General features: G+C 32.2%; 2 protein-coding genes across 4 annotated transcripts; one reads left to right on the plus strand and one right to left on the minus strand.

The window, feature by feature from the left end:
- The first annotated feature begins 598 nt into the window (after positions 1-598).
- LOC114263341 (GDT1-like protein 3) lies at positions 599-9,753 on the plus strand. 3 transcript variants are annotated; one of them, XM_028203850.2, is made up of 10 exons: positions 599-712; positions 888-1,084; positions 1,170-1,238; positions 1,431-1,556; positions 1,787-1,885; positions 2,087-2,159; positions 2,992-3,077; positions 7,468-7,551; positions 7,797-7,856; positions 9,358-9,753. In XM_028203850.2, exons 2-10 carry the CDS (start codon positions 983-985, stop codon positions 9,544-9,546), a joined length of 888 nt encoding a protein of 295 aa, XP_028059651.2. In that variant the 5' UTR covers positions 599-712; positions 888-982; the 3' UTR covers positions 9,547-9,753. The 3 variants fall into 3 exon arrangements, with proteins under 3 accessions (XP_028059651.2, XP_028059653.2, XP_028059650.2); XM_028203852.2 differs by having other exon boundaries at positions 599-694; XM_028203849.2 differs by having other exon boundaries at positions 650-773.
- Positions 9,754-16,720: 6,967 nt separating this feature from the next.
- LOC114293721 (protein METHYLENE BLUE SENSITIVITY 1) lies at positions 16,721-17,035 on the minus strand. The gene has a single exon (XM_028237845.2). It carries the CDS (start codon positions 17,033-17,035, stop codon positions 16,721-16,723), a length of 315 nt encoding a protein of 104 aa, XP_028093646.1.
- Positions 17,036-22,848: the final 5,813 nt, after the last annotated feature.

Consider the following 22,848-nt stretch of genomic DNA (forward strand, 5'->3'; position numbering starts at 1 on the left):
GATCAAGAGTAACACCATCTCGACCATTACGGGAATTAGAAAGTCATTGAAAAAAGTTTAAAAAATTAACAAAATTTTAATTTATATAAAAAAAATTAAAGATTCTTTTTCTTACACTAATATTTTTTCACAACTTTTTTAATAAAATATCAAAAAAATTATTCTAAATATATTAATTTTTTTCATCTCATATTTTAACTAAAAAATTACTTAAAGAAAAAATTCTCAAACAACGTCTTAGGTTAGCCTCTACATAGGGTTGCAAACAAGTCAAGTTAGTCGAATCGAACTCGAGTTCGAGTTCAGTTCATTTACTTATCAAATTCGTTTATTAAATTTAAGCTTAACTAGATAACTAATTGGGTTTGAACTCAACTCGAATTGTTAACATTAATAAAACTTAAACACAATTCAATTAGATAAGATATTTTTTAATTATTTATATTATTTAAATAAAAATAAATAAATCAAATTTAAATCTCATTTGTCAATTATATATTTTAATCAAAAAATTAAAAAATCATTATAAATTATCACATTATTTTGTTTACTTTTTATATATTTTTTTATAAAAAATTAAAAAACTACTAAAATAACCTAAAATAAGACCTTAATCCACCTCCACTCCCACCTCGCCCTCGACCTCGACCTCAACTCGTTTACTGAACGAGCTAATATTTGGTCCTGCGAACAGGTCGATTGGTTCGCAGTGGTACCTCTACATGCATACACATCACATGATAAATGCAAACCAAATACTCACTTTTTCACACATCCTCCCTTTCCTCTTCCTTCGCTCCTCTCTCTCTCTCTATAATATAATATTATATATATATATATATATATAACAATTGTAGATCTTTGAATTTTGTGTGCTCAAATTACAGGTTGATTACCTCAACGAAGAAGTAGATCCGGTCCCGATCCCTGATTTCGTTTGTTTCCCTTTTGCGTATTGAATTCGAACTCAGAAGGAATCATCATGGGTTTGTTCTCAAACCCTCCTCCTTCTAAGCCTAGTAGTTCCTTTCTCTTCCTTGCTTTCCTCCTCTTCTCTGCTCTCTTGCCCTACGTTTCTGCTCAGGTAATCTCTCTCTCTCTCTCTCTCTCTCTCATATATATATACATATATATGTATAATTTGAGTGTTTTGTGTTCTTATTTCCAAGGAATTTACTGGGGAAACTAACAATGAGGAGTCAATTGGATCAATTAAAGATCTTGGTCGGCGTAGCAAAGTGAGTTACACCTCTCTTCTGTTTTCCCCTCTCGAGAAAGCGTGAAAACTAAAACAAAAAAGGGAAATTTGAGATTTTGTGTCTTTTTGGCCCCATGAATTCAAGTCAATGATTCTGAAGATTACAAGATTGATTTCGCTATGATTTTTCTATATGATTTTGGGTTTTTTTTTTTTTGTTTTTTTGGAACAGATTGTTTTCGACAAAATTGGTGACTCCATAAGCAACAGTGATGATCTTGGTGTTAGCTTAGATTCTGATGGCCTCGGAATTTTTGATGCATTCTTTGCTAGTTTGTCGATGATTATTGTTAGCGAGGTTTGAATTATTTTGTATACCCAATTACATTTATGTACATGTAGTGTACTGCTAAAGATTGTCGCAACTTTCATAAGGATGATATTTATCGATAAAATTGGGTCAATGGGTGACCATTTTAGGTACATTTGGTTGCTTCTGCAGTGAAATTGTCATCTTTGGTGATGTCTTTTATCGATATTGTTAGCCATTGGTCTAATTGATGTTTTTAACCTATCTTTTGTTGCTAGATTGGAGATGAGACTTTTATAATTGCTGCTCTTATGGCAATGCGTCACCCTAAAGCAATTGTTTTATCCGGTGCACTCAGTGCCTTGTTTGTAATGACAGTAAGTTAACCGTTTTCTTGGTTTTATTTCCCCAACGTTAACTGTGGTTTCCCCTTCCATGATTTTGACACCTTGACACACCTATAATGGTCCCCAATTATCACGTTACTCAGCAACTATGGAGCACTACTTTATGGTTTGTTTTCATTTTTTTATTTATTTTGTGGTAACGGTGGCCAATAATAAAGTTATGTGAATTAGGTACTTTCTACTGGGCTTGGTAGGATTGTGCCAAATTTGATATCGAGGAAGCATACAAACAGTGCTGCTACAGGTGTATATTCTTTTTTAATTTTAATCAGCTACAAAAGTTTATTGGAAAATGATAGGAGAATGAGTATAACAAAGATCAAGGAGCACAAAACAGTCCACCAAAAAGACAATAAGTAAAGCAAAATTGCAGCGTATATTATAGTTTTCTAGGAAATACAATGGTTTCTACAAAGATTTACATGTTTAGATTTGGTTTAGTCTCTATTTCTTGATGTTGTATATTTGTAGAAAAGTTCTGTGATCATTGAATAAGAACTGCATGGAAATGTGCAAATTATATTAAATCCCAAAACCAATTATCATCCCAGACTTGTTATTTAGTGTTTATTGATTAGGCTTCTCTCTCTCTCTCTCTCTCTCTCTCTCTCTCTCTCTGATTGAACTTCAATTGCAATGATAAAATAGTTGTCATTTCTGCTTGTGTGATATCTGATTGCTATAAGGTCGATCTTCTTGTTGGCTCACATTCTGGTTTTTGCCATTTCTACTTGTGTGATATCGGATTTCTGTAAGATGTTCTTGGTGGCTCACATTCTGGTTTTTGCCTCTCTTTTAGTCAGCATCATGTATTTCTCTTTTAATTTGGCTAACTTCTCTGTATGTTGCTTTTAGTGTGTTGGCATTTGACTTTCTTGCACAATTATTTAGCGCTGGAACTTCTTTCCTATCTAAGGTGAAAATGTTCCAAAATGAGAAATATTGAATGTTCAAATATCTCTTAAACACTCTAGAGTTGTACATTGCATTTATTAGATGGTTTTGCAATTTAATTTTGCCAAATGGATCTGTTGTGCTAGTAATGCATTTAAAAAAATTGTCATTTTCTGGTGCAGTTCTTTATGCCTTTTTTGGCCTACGATTACTTTATATTGCATGGAGAGCAGATTCGAAAGTATCTCAGAAGAAAGAAATGGAGGAAGTATGTTTTTCTTAATATTCTTTTCATTTTTGTAGACATGATATTAAATGCCTGTTTGAGTATAATTTGTGCCAATGTAGTGAAACAGTTTTATTTATTTATTTATTTTGGTTTTTAGATTTACAGTTGTTTTATGCACTTTGTAGTGTCTCAATATATATGTTGAAAGGAAAGGGCTAGAAAGATCAGACTACCAAAGGAGTTTTGTTTGTGTCTACATGTATTGAGGGGACTTCCAAACACGTGTTGACCAAGAATAAGAAGAAAATAAGAAAGAAGAGGGAAAATGGGAACTGTCTCATATCAATATCTCAATAATCAATACCCATTTCATAGTTTGATAAAATCATTACATAAAAGGCCTATTTATAGGCATCCCGGGAAATTGTAATGAAAAGTTTACTAAAGATAAAGCACTACAATCATTTAATCCTAATGAAACATTAAAATCCGATAAATATGAAATATTGCCAAAATAAATCATTAAATCTTTATCCGATGCCTTCCTGATCTCTATAATTTCTCAAACTCTCATTCGAAGGGTTGTGAAAGTAGAGATTAAATTCATGCTAGCAAATTACTTCCTCAATCCTACTAGCATGTGAACGATGAAGTACTTTCTCAACAAGATGATACTAAAAGGTTTCATGTAGGTAATTACATTTTCACTCTCAATACTACTCTATGTAGCACAGGCAGACAGGAGATACAACACGGATGGTGTTAACGATTTTTAAAAAAATGCAACGAACGATACGCCCAAGGCATGTTAAAAATATATATTTATTATATATCATATTAGTAGTTCATTCAAACGTAATTTAAAAAAAAAATAGCATAATATATTCTATAACTTTTTTTTTTTTTTTATTTCAGCCAAATCTCTCAAGTGCCACTAACACCCCAACTTCTAAATACACCCAAACACCCATGCCCGTATTGGGGCTTAAACCCCCAACCTTCCTTATGGAAGTGCCATAAGGCCATCAAAATATTATATACATAACAATTGCATTTTAAAGAATGCAAAGCAATTGTACAACATTGAAATTCATATGATGTATTCATCATATAATTGTTTCAAAATTTAGCTAGAATGCACAAGTTGTATTTCTAGTATGCAAAACATTGTTATTATGAAGAAATTCATCTCATGAGTCATGTTCGGAGGATTTAAGAAGGGTTGCCAAAGTGTTTGTAAAATATCTAATATTATGAATTTAAATACATTAAAAGACGTGTTTTTGTCCACACACACACAAAAGAAGACGTGGACATTCTTTTAGTAGTTTTCGCCAAATGTCGGTGTTGGACACAACATGCATCCTCCATTGAAGTGTTCATGCTTCTTAGGTAGTACCAATAATAATCTGCTAAGTGACTTGATATGAAGCGAACATGTGAGTTGGTGTTTTAAGCAGTGAAACTCTTGTAGAAACACCATCAAATAAAACAAAAGGCGTTGAAGTGTTCCAATCAAGTAATATATCCCCCTCCTGAATTATTACACCAATGTTTAAATTCAATAGTAATCAGTAAAACAGACATTAGGTCCACATTTCATTAGATGTCAACAAGCAATATCTGGATGGATCTAAAACTTGATGCAAAGGAGTCTATGTAATGCCATGATGATTATAAATTATAATAATAAAAAACATCATTTAGAGAACTATTCATATCAAGTAATGAAATATGATTGACAGACTCAACAGACTCATTAGATGAATGAGATAAGCAATTTCAAGTGAACTCTCAACTTTAGGCAAAGAAAATAGTCATATGACTGGGGAGGAGAATGATTAGCTCTAGCATCAAGTGAGCTCTCAACAGGGGACAAAACATGATCAATTGATTCAGGAATGCAGAATATTTCAGACCCAAAAAGGCTTCTCATCCGCAATAGATCTAGATCAACATCTTGCATGGTTTCAGGCTCAATATGTTCTTCCTTATGTGTCACAACAATTAGTGGTGATTCAACCTTCAAATTGTGCAAACTGCATAGGGACGGAACTAGGAGAAGACTATGGGAGCCATGGCCTCCCTGTTTCTGTGGAAAAATACTATTTGGCACAAAACTCTAAAAATATATATATTGTTTTATACATAAAATGGCCTCTAGTATAAAAAATATATATCTCATTCTTCTTTCATCTTGCATTCTCTTTCTATTTTGCACCAAAAAATTTCATCCTATTAGAAATTGCTTCTATGGTATTTAATTATTTTTTTGCTATGTATATATATAATTTATATATATCATATTGTACATACAAGTGTGTTTGTGTATATGATGCAAAATTTTTTTTTTTTTGGCCCCTCTGGTAATGAAATCCTAGTTACGTCCTACATACACAATATGAACTGCATTCAAGTAATCATTATACTCATATACGACACTAGAAAAATGAGACCTATTTTCCTCGTGGGTAACTTGTTTAACATGTCTCAGTCGTGTAGGAATGTGACAAGGATCCCTACTAATTGATTTCCCATGACGTACTACTAGACTTCTGATTAGCACCTAACTTGTGGGGTTGAGAAGAACTAGCAACTTTTTTATCTTTAGATATTTTTTAATCTCTTTGCAAACACTGCAATATCTTCCTCATCTAATTCTTTTCTCCCTGAGAATCAACTATGTTTCCCTTCACAAACTTGAAGGCTATACCCCTGTTATTTTTTGAGGGACACATGTTTATCTCATTTTGTTTGATGAGATCCTGCAAGTCCTTCAATTTACATGGGTATTAAGATTCTTACTCTCTTCGATGGCTGTAATTTTAGCTCTAAAATGCTCCTAGACATACTTCAGAACATTTCTTACAATTTTCCCTCGCTGACAGCTTCACCTAAGCTAAAAGTATCATTAACTATGTCACTTAGACTAGCATAAAACTGATAAAAAGTTTTTGACTCTTGTATTCTATATTTTTCAAAATTTGAAGTTAAAGCTTGCGGTTTAGAGTCTTTTACAGTTTCCATCATGATTAATTTTTAATATGCCCCAAACCTCTTTGGAAATCTCACAACTGGAGATATACCTGAACTCACTAGGAGTTACAACGCTGAAAATAGTATACAGTGCTTTCTAGTTATACGCTGAAAATAGCATATCTTATCCCATTGGGTATGAGTTTTCAATTTTTTTCGTTAGTGGTAGCATCAACCACAAAGGTTTGCTCAAACCCGAATTCAACAGACACCCAGATATGAGCCCCAAGGGACTGGAGATTCATCTTGCCTTTCAAATAAGGTAATCACTTTCATTGAAAAGTGGTGATCGAAACAGAACCTCCCTCTCTTTGCAAGCTTGATTCCATAAAAAGTTATAGATATACTCTAGCAATTATGCTAATCTAAGCAACCTGTGCTTTGATACCATTTGAAATTGCAAAGTCAATGGAAATTGCTCTTAGAGGGGGTGAATAGACCAATTTAAAATTATATTAAGCTCTTCAAACTATTGGCCAATTGATTAACCAATTATCAGTTCAGGTTTTTAGTACAAGTCACTACAAAAAATTATGTCATACATAACACATTATTTTGACGTGTAAAACCTTTAGGAAGGCTATCCTAGTGGGTAAAACCAGTCCCAATACCCTACAATAATCCACCAAGCAAATCAAAGTTTAGTGGACAATAGACGAGAAGACTTGCGACCAAACCCCAATTAGGCTAACTTTGAAATCCTTCGAGTACTCCACGAACACAGCATGACCCAGTAAGTCTTCTTTGATTGCCTTGATCACCAAGCTCTTTGCTTCAATCTCCACATAAACAGTGTATCAAACAATTAAAAAGCAGTCACACAGTTTCAAAAACAACTTAGGCAGCAAGTTGCATACAAGCATATATCCAAAAGAAAAGGTATCAACAGTAAGCAGATTGCCAGGTTGGAATGTTGTTGCAGTATCTATATATGTTTAGTGTTGATGTTTACTGTTTTTGAAGTTTACATTTGACAGAACACACATAAGATGGGCTGATTTTGTGATCTGGATGCTTGCATATATATATATATATACGTTTCAATAAAGTTTTCATGGGACTTAGCTAGATTGTTGCCGAAAAGCCCCAGCAGCACAACCCCCTGCCCCCAGCCAAACGCACATGCACACACACACACACACACACTCACACACTCACAAAAAAAAAAAGAAGAAGAAAATAAAAGAAGAGAGAAGGTCTCCCACTCAGTTTCTCCTACATAAACTCCATCTCCATTCTTCTCCCTGCCTATATGGTGGTTTTGTGAGATAATGAGTTTTGGAGTTTGTTTAAACACCTCCCCCTTTTGCACCCTTGCTCCTTCTTTGTTTGCTCTTTTTTGTCAAGCTTACAACTTTTGTATTTAGTTCAGTTCTGATTGTCATATGTTCAGGTGGAAGAGAAACTTGAGGCTGGACAAGGAAAAACAATGGTCCGCCGGTTATTTTCCAGATTTTGTACTCCCATATTCTTGGAGGTATGTTTGTGCTATGTGTTTAAGTTGCCATTTTGTTGGTGTGAAAAGCTGGTTCTTCCAGTGTTTTGTTGTTTATCTTTTGTCCACTTTAAGTGAAACAGATTTTAAAGTATTTTTTTGTGGTTTTTCTTAGCTGTTACTTTTAAATGATTTTCAATATCTATAATTGCTTGTGCATCGAAGGATCCCTTATAAATTAAGCCATGATTGATTTTTCTGAACTCTTTGTACTTTACTGTCTGCAGTCATTTATTTTAACCTTTCTAGCAGAGTGGGGGGATCGGAGCCAGATTGCGACAATTGCTGTAAGATAACATTCTTTCCCATGAAAGCCTCTTTGGCTTTTCTTTTTTTTTTTTTATATTTGCTATGACTTTTGATGCAAAACTCCCTCTCCAGACACAGAATGTGGAAAGTACTGATTGAGATGAATTTGTACCTTACTATGCTATTAGTGCTGCCTACATATTTTATTTTTTATTTTTTTTAATTTTGTTAATTTTAATATGCAAATAATTAGTAAGAAACTAAAACTTTTCCATGTCATTTTTGGATGAATGTTGTTTGTTTGCTTTTCTAAAATGACATGGAACCTACTAAGGACTTGCTCGGTGTTCTTATACTATTTCTTATTTCATGCTGACATAAATATGGTTTTGGTGAGATGGTTTTCAATTTAAAAATTATTTCTGATCAGCATTGTTTGTTTGGTCCTTGGGAAATATAGGGATTCATTTTAATTTATATTTTCCCCAGAAGAAAAAAAATAAACTGAACATAAATAAAGCAGAAATGCCATTAGTTGATTACAAGATACAATTGTTTCCTATGGAGAAGATGGTACATAGGTTTTTTAATCTCAGCGTGTGAACATTGAATTTACCTCAAGGACCATACATGGTATTGCTTTTGTTCCAATAGGCTGTCAAACAAACTTCATCAAATTTTGTATTTTAAATGCATTTACATAACATATGCCCTATTGAAGTTGTGCACCAAGTTCATTCAAATGAGACAACATATTCTCTTAAGCAGGGAGCCTTTGCTTTTCTCCTTAGTACATTTTGGGCATTGTTCATTGAGATAGATTTAAAGCATCCATACAAGGAAAAAGTGGGCATCTTTCTTTTTTTTTCTTTTTTTTCTTTTTTTTTGGTATAGAATAGAAAAGGCGAGCATAGGAACTCATCTTTATTCTAAGATATGTGATCCCGAGAACTTGATATACATTGTTGAATCCATTTTCTAATAGTTTAAACTTTTGGGATAATTGGTGACTTAACATGGTATTAGAGCTAGGTTGGGAGAGGTCTTGGGTTCAAGTCTTTCTATCTGCATTTGATCTACATTCTTTCTTCTTTTTATGTATAGATGTTTGCATCGCCACATGCAAGATGATATTGCAGAGAGCTTGATATGCATTGTTGGCCGATTTCCTAATAGGTTTAGTTTTTGGGATAATTGGTAACAGTACCTCCTATTGATTGCATGTAGTGCTACATTAGCAAAGTGGAGATGTTCCTAACTCAATTAGATGTTTTGGTTGTTTTATCTATAAACTAATTGTAGCCAGCTAAATCTTAAATCTAACCATTTGTCCTTATTTGAACAAAGGAAGCATGGCTCTCTTAGATGGAAGTGTTTTTGTTTTTTTGGGGGGGGTCTTGTTCCCAAAGTTGCCATTAGAAATTTATTTCAAATTGGATAATTTTTTGCCAAAAAAAAAAATCACCTCTACATTGTTAGGAAGCAATTGATGCATGTATGCATGTTATAGTTAAGAGATTTTATCTCATGATTCCGCAGCTGGCTACCCACAAAAATGCAATTGGAGTCGCAGTAGGCGCTATTCTGGGACACACGGTCTGTACATCGCTGGCAGTGGTGGGAGGAAGCATGCTTGCATCCAAGATCTCGCAGAAAACAGTTGCAGCAATGGGTGGGCTGCTTTTCCTTGGTTTTTCTTTATCTTCGTATTTTTATCCTCCCTTGTAACCATGAAACTGTAATATCTAACCTGCTTCTTAGGGCGGTTGTGCTCCAATTTTCAATTTGTCCATTTCACTTTTTCTTTTTCTTTTTTCTTTTTTTTACAAAAAAAAATTGAAAAATACTGCAATGGTCAACACCAGAAGTTTGTGCTTAATTCTCTATTTTTGTATAATATTGGCATATAAAAATATGTTTATGGCTTCCCCGTAATTTCCTTCACCGGCAAATGTTATTAATGTCGAAACCTATGAGTGCTTTTAGCCGAAAAAACTTTCGAGTTTTTTTTTTTTTTTTTTTTTTTGTGAGAACAATAAAGTGTTTGTTAATGAATTGTTCATATTTTCGTAAATGCGAATACATTTGAACTTGTTACCTTTCAGAAAGTTGTGTAGGTGTGCCCCAAGATGCGTTGTTAAGGATATTTTTTTTTTATTCTTGTTAATAAATGTCTCTAGAGCATAAGTAATTGACAAAAAATTTAAAGAACAAAAGATATTTTTTTACTGAATTTAATATATTTTTACTGAAATTAATTTGCCTTTTAACGTTGACATATTTTCAAAACATTTTATATACACTTTCAACATTAAATAAGGTGTTGAAAATCCTTGGACTTTTTTTAATTTTTTAATTTTAAAAATAATTTAACGTGTAAATTATTAGGTATCAATGCGTTTTAACACAACATTTAATGGTGGCTATTGCCTAATCACATGAAAGTAATCTGCCACTGGGCAGTATCCATGAAGTGCTAAAAATTACTGTATTATACTAAATTACTCTATTATACTGTGTTTGGTTGAGAGATTTGGAAAAGAATTGAGAAAAGATAAAAAGTAGATAAAATGTGAATAAAATATATCTATAATTTACATAATTTTATGCATTTTTTCTTTTTTCATTTTTAAATTTTTTTCTCAATTCTTCAACCAAACACAGTAGAGAGAATCCCATAACAGTTAAAAGTTGGTTGTTTGATGATGGGGCTCAATGCTGAGTTTCGCTAATTAATAATGTTATATTAATTGTCCTATTATATTACAATTAGATGTGAGATGTGCATAATCGTTTGACATTAACGAAACTTGTATATTTGATATTAATGAACCTTATATAAGACTGGCTTATACCAATAGTTGTGCAAGCATATATTTTGTTGTTTATTAGGGTTCAATAAGAGTATGGAAATGTATAACGAGCCAAGATTTACACCTTTGGGCACCCTCATTGTGACTATGAGCACAGGTTTATTATCAGGCAAAAAGATGTATACAGTAAACGAACATAATTGAATAATTAAAATCGATGGTTTTTTTTTTTTGACTTGTAACTGTTATTTTAACGGATTTATTTGTTTTTGTTTATTGTTTATTTTTTGTTTTGTTGGGATGACTCTTTGAGGTCTTGATTATGTGCTGTTATTATTTTTTATTAATATAATGTTTTTCCATGTTCTCAAAAAAAAAAAAATTGAATAATTGAGTATAAAAAATTTAATAAATTTTAAATTTTATTTAAGCTTTGACAAATTTAGTTTTGAAAAAATTAAAAGACTCTAATAAACTTTAAATTTTTTATTTTATCAATTTAAATACTAATATTTTAATTTGTTTTCTATTAGGTAAAACCAACACCAAAAAAAAAAAAAAAAAAAATATTTTAATCATTAGACTTAATGTAAATGTACATAAAATGTTTAAAATATCATTTGTCATTAAGTTTAATAACTGAAAATTTTTTCCAAGACATTCAAGCAATAAATCCAACTTAAAATTTTCTTTGTCCAAAGTGCGGGTGCTAAAATAATGTGCACAAGGACATCATTCTGCAAATTGACCAAAACACCCATGTATATATATTGTATAAACATTTGTTTCCAAACCAAACCCTTCCTGTCTCTCTCTGTCTCTTCTGTTTATCTTTCCAAACCAAACCCTTCCCCTCTCTCTCTCTCTCTCTCTCTCTCCTCTCTCGAGGCTCCGGCTAACCATTTTCCAGCTCTGTCGTCTCCTAACCAAACCATTTTAGATCTCTCTCTCTCTCTCTCTCAAATGGCCACTATTGTCATGAGAAAAATCCTAAAATCAGTAAAACCTTTCATCGTTCTCAGAACCCTGTCCTCATTTGAGAACTACCGCTTCACTGCCATAGCCACCGTCGGAAAACCCGAACCCCAATGCCCTTATTCCTTTACATGTTCGGAGGATGAAGAAGCTCAGTTGAAGAAGATGAATGATGATGATGACGATGATGATGATAGCACCGTTCATCTCAGAAGCACGGCAATGATGATGGCATCTTTCATCTCAAAAGCAAGATTTAGACTAGAAGGCCAGATCCGGCCAGATCTATGCATTGTTTGTAGAGTGGACTGCCTGAGGCCAGGGTTTGGAGGCAGTAGTGTCACCACCGCAGACAGAAGTGATGGTGGCGGTGTTTTAACGAATTGCACCCTGGTTTTGATCTCTCGATCAAAAGCCACTAGGGGTGTGTAAGGTACAATTCAGGCAATTTGAGAATAAAATTATAAACCAATTGTGAATTGACAAATTACGGTTTTGGACAAATTAACAGATTAAAAAATATTTTAACCAACCATCAAACCTTTGCATAATATATAACACTAATTTACATAATATTTTTCATATATATATATATCAAAAACTAATTTTACATAATATTTTTTATATATATAACTACTAATTTGTAATAAATTATACATTTTAAATCTCACACAGTTATTTTTATTTTAATATTTCATTATAGGTTAAAGAATATACATATAATTATAATAGAACGGAGCAATTTCGAATGCAGATTGTAAGTTTTAAAGTTTAAACTGCGATTAGTAGATAGAACGGCACAAATTAATACAAATCGATACAGTTTTAGCAAATTAAGCAATACTTTGCACAGTCTGAGAAGCCATCATGATTGGCGACGACAGAATGGTCTGTGATTTTGTTAATTTGGTTCATTTCTCTCTCTCTCTCTCTTCTGTATATAGATAGATAGATACAAGTGTATACACACATATAAGCCTCTAATTCCCTCAGATTGGTAATGATGATGATGATGAAACAGATTGATGCTCCTCTCTGTCTATTCTTCTTTCTTCTTTTTCATTCTTACAGATAGAGTGAGAAAAGAGAGACGAGCAATAAGAAATGTTGATGATTGCAACAGATAATTTTTTTTTTTCTTTTTCAACAAAATAGATTCTTTTTTTCATTTTCAACAAATGGATTTTCAATAGATAGAGAGAGAAAAGAGAAGTGGTGAGAGAAACAAACAAATCTATTTGTGTCTCCATATATGTTCAAAAAATTGAACAAATAGGTTCAAAAAATATTTGTTGTTGAACATATCTGTTCAAAATTTGAATAGACATTAGCTTTGGTGTATTTTAATAACAAAGATTCCAACAGATAAATAGAATTCAATAAAAAAATTGAACAAATAATAAAATTTGGACAGATAAATTTAAACAGATAAGGGAAAAAGATTGAACAAATAAGGGGAAAAAATTAAACAGATAAAAATTGAACAAATAGGAAAAGGTTTGAACATATAGATATAAATTTGAACCGATAGGCAGTAAAAGTCAACAGATAAATTAAGAGATAAAATTAAAAACAATGTTCTTCATAACAAACAAGAAAAAATTTCACTAAACTATTTCACAAAGGATAAACCTCTCATTAATAAATAAAAAATATTTACTAGATCTAATGCCTTAGAATATTGCTAGAGTTAATTTTTCAACAATTCTCTTCTCTCTTTTTTTTCATCAGTGTACTTACTGAAAATAAACAAATAGTTTAAAATGTAAACAAATCAAGAGTTCAAGATTTAAATAGACAATTAAAAATTTATGATTTATTTTGTTACAAAAGTCAAATCCTATGATTTTATTTTATTTTATTTTATTTAGTAATTCCCCTTTAACTTTTAATAAATTGAACACAAATTCGAATAGTTTAATTTTTTATAATTAATATAAATTTATCAAACCAAGTAATCAATTCTTTAAACTTGGTTTGAAAAGTTAGCACATTTTAAAATATGTTCAAATTTGACTTATTCACATAAACAATTGATTTTAAATGAATTTTTAACGAATCAAACACAAGTCGGGTTATAAAAATTAAAAATTAAAAATTAAGTAGTTAAAAGAAAAAAAGAAAAAAAAATGGCAAAGAGATGGCAACCTTCCATGATTTTTAAATCTTTTAAGCATAAATTACACAGACCACCCTTGAAATTTTAAAAAGATACAATAGATTCACAGATTTTGCATGATTACATCAACTTCTCTTTTAGTAAAGAGAAACTGACTAAAACAAATACAAATAATGTGAAAACACATGGATCTATGTAAGAGATATGATGACATCTAAACCCTAAACCCTAAACATTAAGCGAGCCCAATATGATTACGCTAAACTTAGCATCTCCATACCTGAAGGGGGATTAGTGCAATTTAGCCGTCTTTTATCACCAAAAACCAAGTTGCTTTTAAACGAATTCATAACCTATATTTGCACTCTCAAGTAGCAACAAATATTTTATCTGCAGCTAGCTGGTTTTCCACAGCATTTCTCATACTATATCTAAAAATTACAAGAAAACAAAATAGGGATATATGGCATTTCATAAACTACTGAATAGATTTCTATGGGTAAGAGGTGGATCAGATGCCCCAACAAAAGAATCACAAAATATTGACAGTAAGTTGCATAAATGAGTTTCTATTTTTTGTTGTTCCAAAACAACCAAAGACACAACGGCAACAACTGTTTCCAAGTAGCAAGAATCGTGATTCATTGATTATACGAGAAATGAATGAACAACAAATAGACACAAAAATTCAAAGTCACTTCGACATATGAAGCAATTCATCCAACCTCAACTGTTCAAACTTAGTCTCTATTAACATTAGAGGGGACATGCAATTTACATCCATTAAAACATTCAAAACTACCCTTCCCTTGACTTTAAAAACTGCTGAACCCATAATACCCTTTATGATATTAAGGTAAAGAGAGGTACATAAATCTCTGCAAATTGAAACTACAAGCAATACACAAAGCATACCTCATTGCCGTTCTTGGGGATAATTCATTTCAAAAGCAAACCTTAACGCTTCTCTTTAATTGATGATTCGCCTTTTGCAAACATCTCACCCTCAACGAAAACCTGAACCCTGCTGATCAAAATCAAAGTAACAAACAAGAAACTGTGCCTATGAGAATTGGAATTCATAGGCTTCACCATATTTTATTTCCCTTTCTCTTTTTTTAAATGTTTAAAGTGATGCATATTATTCTAGCAATTATGGGGATCGAAATTGTTTCCCGTGTTCTAATAAAAGCCTCTTTACTTCCATGTGCAATGGTCTACAGTGCAATGGTCTACAGAAGCACTGACAGTACTCATACCAAAGTAATGGGCTTTTACAATCCAAGTCTGAAACCCCTCCCATATTATTTAGTGATCAACTTTACTAAAAATGCATGATGCATCTACCAAATGTGGTATGGTCTCCAATTTCAAACCTACTGAATATGTATGCGAAAGGTGACCTTAAACAGTAGGCAAACAGCAGTTTCCAACACCAAACATGAAATATTACATGAATAAAAGAAAGAGTAATACAAGTCTAAGCTGCTAATTCCAATTATTAGATAATAAACACACACAAAAAAAAAATGATGCAAAATAGCAAGAACATGTACCACAATGATTAATACCAATACTTGTGCCAAAAATATCCCTCTCAAACGTTCAAGAAATAACTCCAAACATACATTATGGTTTCAAATCATTGCATATATAAATGAATATGTTGCTAGATTGCTTCTTACTTCTTATAGACTCAGTCTCATTCTCGACCATACCCATTGGAATACCCAAATAAAGAAAATAAATAATTTTTTTAAAAATCCATACATTATATTCAACATAATAAGCCAAACATAACCGCAATCATTTTAAATATGTTGGTCAACCCTTTCTAACCTACTCAATAAAAGGACTCAGCTCATTCTTGACATACCACCCATTAGCAAAAGATAAGAAATAAATAAATAAATATATATATATATATATATATTATATGAAGAACAACACAACTCACTTTTGAAGCTTTGTCACACAATTTTAATCCCCAAAAAAAAAAAATCACAATACCACCATATTTTAATCAAATATTAACATTCACCTAGCAAGTTATTGTAAGGACCAAAAAGTGCTGCCCACTACACACAGCCCCCCCCCCCCCCCCCCCCCACCCCCCCCACATATTGACAGTTTCAATTGCACACGGTAGTGTAGTTAGTCTTCTAGCATATATCTATACTACCTATCTATGCTATTATATAAGGCACACAACTCACAACTTGGAACTGTCACTTTTTCTTTTTCTCCAAGAATGCCCAAAAAATTGTTAACTGCTGAACAGTTTTTCAATTTAACCTATGTCCTCATTCATCAAACCACCTGAAAATTGTTTGCACCAACCGCTAGTGTGTATAAATAAATATCAATCAAGCATACTGTCATACCATCAGCGAGAAAGACACGAGACCTAACTGCAACCAGTTTGATGAAGGAAAAACAAGAACCATAACCATAAAGCAAAGCCCTATATATACTATCTATCTATCTTCTATACTAATTATGAGTTGGTATTGACTGCCACAAATTTTTATTTCCCAAACTGCCCCCAACTATGGTAATTGCTCTAAACTTATTCTCTCAGATCCATCCAGCCCCTTCTTAGATTTAACTGCATCAAAGCCATATTTATGAGATACAATTACAAATTGCACAAGCATAGTGTGTGCCCACCTCTAGTGTGTGTATATATATATCATGCATATCATCAGCAAGAAAATAACTGTAACCAATAAGATGAAAGCAAAACAAGAAATACAAGCATGAAAATCTAACAATACCCATATATAATCCAAACATGCTTTCTTCCATAACCATAACCATAAATACCCATATGTAATCCAAACATGCCCCAACACAAACCCAAACACAAACACAACAATAAACAGACAACAGAATAATATAATTTGTTTGGCAGACAAGACACTATGATTATTATTGTTGTTATTGTTTTGATGATATTTTTTTGGACCAACAAAGTGGGGGCAGAAAAGTTTGTTCACTTCTTCAAGCTGCCGCGAACGCCGGGGCGAGGCTTGGAGGGCTCGGCGACATAGACAGCATGAAGATTGTTGAGCTTGGTCTCATCGAATGGGATCTTTGGGTGCTTAGCATCGTGATGAATCTGCATCGTTTTGATGTCTGGTGCTGTGATCTTGCAGTGCGGACACTCCAGCTTCGCGTGTCCCCCCTTCTCGATGCCCGACCTGTCCGCCTGACCTGCCTTTCCGCCGCCTCTGTTCGTCGTCGCTGCGTCCACCTTCGCCGCGATTTCCTTCGCTGTGTGCTTCTTTGGCTTTGCTTTTCCTGTCATCGTTTGAGGAAAAAAATAAAACCCTAGTTTTGATGATCGAAAAACCCTAGTTTTGACCAGTGAAGATGAGAAGGGGAGTACGGAATTTATCAGAAAACCCTAGTTTTGATGCGGGCTTCGGGAGGGTTTTTTTTTTATTTTTTTAATGTTCTTTTATGTTTGGGAGATGGCTAATGCCACGGCAGAAATCGTTATTGCCAAGGTAATGTGAATGACATTATGGCATGCACGTGCACTACATAAAATTTTTAAAAAGGAAAATTATTAAACAAAAAAAAGTGTATAAAAGTTTACAAAAATATATAAAAATTTTAAACATATATAAAATTCATTCAAAAAATTTTATAATAATAATGTGATTATATCATTATTGTAAATAAATTCATCTTCAATTAGTCATGTCATTATGTATAAATTTTTTATTTGTGTAACATTACTCAATTTTAAAAACTATATTTCATTAGTTCTTTAGATTATGTTTTAAAATAATAATTTTTGTAAGCTTTTATACACTTTTAGGAATAATTTTTAAAAATTCAAAAACATCTATTTGATATATATTTTTATCAAATTAATTTATATTTTTTTAAAAAATAAAAATAATTTCAAAAAATAAAACTAAACTTGACCTATTTTTGATATTATGAGAAATTATGAATAAAAAAATTCAAGTTTGACTCCATAATAAGTCAAACATTAAGGGTCTGCTTGAGAATCATTTCGTTTTCAGTTTTTAGTTTATATTTACAAAAATTTTAAAAATTGTCATAAAAACTTGTTTGATAATTTTTTTAATTTATAAATGATCGTGTCAATTTATAAAATTTGACTAACATAAATTTTTAAACAAAAATTTTAAATTTGACTAACAATTTTTTTGTCAAATAATTTTTTTTCAATTAATTTTATTTTCAAATAATTTTTTTTCAATTATAATGTGTATGATCTCATTATCATAAACAATAAAAAATAAATATAAATATAAATATTTTAAGCTCGAACAAACATATTTTTTAGTTTATGTTTTTAAAATTTTTCAAATATTTTGTTCAAACTAAAAGCGTTTGCAATTTAAATTTTTCTAAAAATAATAACAAAAACTAATTTATAAAATTTTTGTAAACATAAATAAAAAACATAAATGTTACCAAACGTTATCTAATATTTTTAATTGTTTTAGTTTAAGCTCTCGACTTTTAAAATAGTACTAATTTTACCCATCTATTCGTTATATCTAATGAAAATAAGGATAATTTAGACAATTTAACCACTTATTATTAATGGTGTTGGACAGTAACAATAATTATGGATTAGGAAAGGAATTAAGGGGTGGTAGTGAGCTAGTAATGAGAGAGTAGTGATGGACAGCAGAGAAAGGGATACAGCGGCAACAGTGAGTTAGAGAAGAGGAGAGCTAGTAATAAACAACGATAAAGCTAGAAGATGGCGGTTAACCGGAAGAAAAATAATTAAATTGTGTAAATTGTTCTTATTCATTCGTTATATCTGATGAATATAAACGGATTGTTACAATGGATATCATTATAAAATTTGTGCATTTAAATTGAAACAAATATAAATTTAAGATTTTATTTGCTATCATAGTCAAATCTTGAGTTTTTTTTTTTTTCCTAACTAGTTTTTAGTATGATTTTAAAACATTTTAATATTGTCATTTTTTCTTTAAGAAATGGAGCTTGCCTTGATTTGATTGATTGATTGATTAATTTATTTATTTTAACGAGAAAAAAAGGATATTTCGTGAGACATTATAATATCTGTGAGTTTTAGTTTTAAAATAATCAGTTGTTGGCCAGATTTAACTCAATTCAGAGGAAGGAACTTATCATCAACGCACACAATAGATCTCAACTACTCTCATAGCTGGAGGTAGGGCGTCGATCAGAGTATAACTTATAAATCTAAAGATAGATTACACCTCATAAGAGTCTACCTTTATACAATCCTATGAAAAGCACATGCATAATCCACCACCAGCCCACCACCTCCGGTGGTGATTTGCTTGATTATTCAAGATATCTCTTTTATACTATTAAGAGTACCATGACTCAAAGATCGAAAATTGGTGACTCCATTTTGCTTCCTCTTGCCTTATTAATAAGGGAAAGTTACATGCCATTTTAACAAAAATATTATAAAATAGTGAAAAAAATTATAAATTTTATTATTAATATTTATACCATTAATTTAAAATTATTACACGGAGATATAATTGTGACACTTGCCTTTCACTTTTGAGATAACTATTGATATCTCTAACTTCATCGCAACCGCAGTATCTAACTAACTTCATTTAAATCCATAAGCCTTTTTCATCAATTTGATTTTGCAAAAGGAAACAAAAGTCTTTTATTACAAAAGGTTGTCAGCCCACCTCCAATCTCACACCAACGCTTTATCTCTCTAAAACATTGTTTCTCTCCTTATATAGGTATGCATATAACTCAAATACTTTTTGTGACCATGTTGATAGCCCAAGTCTCTCTCTATTATCACTCTAGCTTCAAATTGGGAGTCTAATTCTAGGATATCGAAATCAAATCCATACTAAGGTCACGTTTGATAATATTACATTTTAGTTCAAAGTAAAAAGTTATTAAAAAATAAAAATCTAATAAATTATGCAAAAAAGTTAAAAATTTCATTTTTTCTATATTTTTACAAATTTTTTCGTAAAAAATTAAAAAATCATCCCAAACATACTAATTTTTTTACCTCATATTTTGGTCAAAAAAATAAAAAATCACTAAAATAATTTGTTCTCAAACGAGACCTAAGTCTACTGATCTTTCTCTTAGAAAAAAGATATGCACGGTTCATAATATTGATTTAAGGGTAGGAGTTTGGAATTTTTGGTATTCCCAGTGGTTATTTGTGTAAATGAAATGTATACAAAAAAAAAACAACAAAATAAAAATAAATAATCCAGGAAATAATTAAATAAATTAAATTTTGAATTAATTACTTACAGAAATTTTAAATCAAGGCTTGTGTTGGACACAATCTCCTTAAAATAGATTTCGCCGTTGCTCTACTGCTTCGAAAATTACTGGCGTCTACTTCCCAGGATGCAACAACTACTACTTGATTTGCAGCACTACAAAATAAAGTCTGGCGAACCAAATAATGTTGTAACTCTGTCTTTCTTTTTCTAGAACCTAAATGGTAAATAAATACAGGAGTACAGGAGGACGAACAGAAGAAGAAAAGAAAGAGACGTTTGGAAAATTCGATGAAATGAATTGCTGGAATGACAGACTATTTATAGTCAACCATGCATCTGTTCGGGTTGGATTTAGTGGCTGTTCGGACATGGCTGGAAAGACGCAATCGGAACAGCACCGGTTCGGAAAGAAGGCAACTGGGAATTCGAAATTTGAAGAATCAAATTTGAAATTTTGGGGCAAAGTTTGAATTATTTCCGTAAGGAAAAAAATTTCCCGCAAGAATTTTTAAAAAAATTCAAACAAATTTTGTCCAAAAAATTAAGGTTAGGACTCGACCCACAACCCACACCTCCCACCCACGCCTAACCGGACGGCGGCGTGCACATGTGTGGTGGTTTTTGGGCCAAGCCCACTTTGTCCATAATTCCCCTCTTTACAAAACTTGGGGTGCCCTTAGAGCCCATCCCAAGTATAGCAATGTAACAATCCCAACCCATGATTAATGTTAATCCATGATCTCATATGTCTAATAAGTTATTAAGATCAAATTCTAAATTAGTTACATGTGTGTTGCATTATTTGTGTTTATATCTGTTTAACGTAAGAAAATATGTTCATGTTTCTGTTTTGATTTGTGAATTGAATGCCTTATCAGCATCCGATTCAGAAATTGACTTGATTTATGTGTTAATTAGAATTTTTAAAATTTTATGGTAGGTTTAATTAAAATTCGATTCGGAATAATTAAATTAGGAAAGTTAATGCCTAATTAAGCCTAATTAATGAATTACTCAATCCAAGCCTATATAAGGCACATTTTTATAATTCCACTCATCCTTGTTGATTACATTTCAACACATTCTTGAGCCTATGCACACGCAAACGTGAGAATAAGAGGAAATTAAAGGGGAGAATTGATTTTAAGAAGAAAAAAAGGAATAATTGCTAGGCAATTAAAGGGCAATTGAAGGATTGAGCTAGGATTCACCAAGATTCACTTAGGATTCAAAGAATTGAGGATTTTAGGTAAGACTTGCATTCCCTAAGCTTTCATTTCTTACAAGAATTCAAGAGAATTTAGTTGAATTAATCAAATCTTGAGCTAATGAATTGGTAGGAAGACCATATCATGCATGCATGCTCTTTTCATAGCAAATTGAAGTTGTTTTCAAAGATTTCCTCTCATGCATATTATAATCCTAGCATGGTTTGAAGAATACATAGCATTTCTTACCATTGGACCATATTTGATCATGTTTTGGAAGCTATGAGGTCAAATGAATACATACAGGTCGTATTTATAGCATGTTTTTACATTTCAAGTTGAATTTTTGCACAATTGACTTATTTTTGGGCCTTGATTTCATGAAATGAACTTCAACCATGATGTTTTACAAGTTCTCATATATTTTCCAGAATTTTGGCCCAAGAAGATGAGTTTTAAGGTGTGGAATTTGAGTTTGGAGCTTGAGAGTGCAATCTGAAAATTTCAGATTCTGCGTTTCTGCTCGAGCGTGAGATTCTGTGCTCAAGCAGCCACCTTTGTTTTTGCACGAAATACATGCTCCTAGAAGTTTTATGTTTTTGCAGACCACTCAAGCATCAAAAGCTGCGCTCGAGCAGGGACATGAGTCTCACGCTTGAGCGACCATCGAGCGTGAAAATTGCATAACTAGTACTTTTTCAAAATTTGCAGAGTGCTCGAGCGTAGGAAGTTGCGCTCGAGCGTCCCTTCACACATTGCATGTCTACTCGAGCGGGGGAAGTTGCACTCAAGCAGGACCCTTGTTTTCAGCAAGTTTTGTTAAATGTGTTCAAGTACATTTTGGCATCCTTATTGCATCCTAGGCATTCCTAAGCTAAAATTAAGACATAATAATGAGGGTAAAATGTAGAAACACACTAACTAAGAACGGAACGTGATGAGTTAGATATATTCCAACGTATGTTACAAATGTGTATTTGTTATGTGTTGATATAGGTCACGTGCCGTAAACCGTTTGATTAGTCTGCTCTGTCTGTTTGCACCTGAAACCAACTGTGAGTAATAACTTAGTAAAGCTATATTCAACTTTATTTATTTCCTATATGATGAAATAAGATATGTTTTCTGAAATGTTATGTTCTGTATAATGAATGATATGTATTCGTGGCATCCTTAGCATCATGTGATATTTGTTAGCTGTTACCCGGTATCGAAGGTTCCAATATGGAACTTAATATTTCTGTAATCTGTTACCCGTACCGAAGGCTCCATCATGGGGCTCAACATGTTTATTCTCTGTTACCCCCGATCCGGAGGTTCCTTTATGGAACTAGTTATTCATAACCACCATATGTTCTGCATATGTTATGTATCTGTTCTGTTAGCGCTAATGGATGTACCACATATGATTTAACATGAACTCTAATTTCTGTATATGATTTGGACAAGATTATGAATATTGATCTATTTTTGTTTTTGAAATAAATATGAATCTATTTTCTAGAGTTGATATGGGACATCATTCATGGAAATCCTTTACTTTGTTATCATTCACTGGGCTTCCGCTCACTATTTATATTATGTATGTGGGTGACCAGGCACGTGATCAGGGCCAGGGGTTGATGGCCTGAGATTCCGTT

Source organism: Camellia sinensis, chromosome 8, assembly GCF_055761805.1.
Source record: "Camellia sinensis isolate YWXY chromosome 8, ASM5576180v1, whole genome shotgun sequence".
In the NCBI taxonomy this organism is placed as follows: Eukaryota; Viridiplantae; Streptophyta; class Magnoliopsida; order Ericales; family Theaceae; genus Camellia; species Camellia sinensis.

Bases quoted from the DNA above. Each gene is read 5' to 3' on its own strand.
- LOC114263341 (XM_028203850.2), top strand. From the start codon at position 983: ATGGGTTTGTTCTCAAACCCTCCTCCTTCTAAGCCTAGTAGTTCCTTT. The intron at 2,160-2,991 runs GTGTATATTCTT...TTTCTGGTGCAG, and splicing joins TACAAACAGTGCTGCTACAG to TTCTTTATGCCTTTTTTGGC. The intron at 7,552-7,796 runs GTATGTTTGTGC...TACTGTCTGCAG, and splicing joins GTACTCCCATATTCTTGGAG to TCATTTATTTTAACCTTTCT.
- LOC114293721 (XM_028237845.2), bottom strand. From the start codon at position 17,035: ATGACAGGAAAAGCAAAGCCAAAGAAGCACACAGCGAAGGAAATCGCG.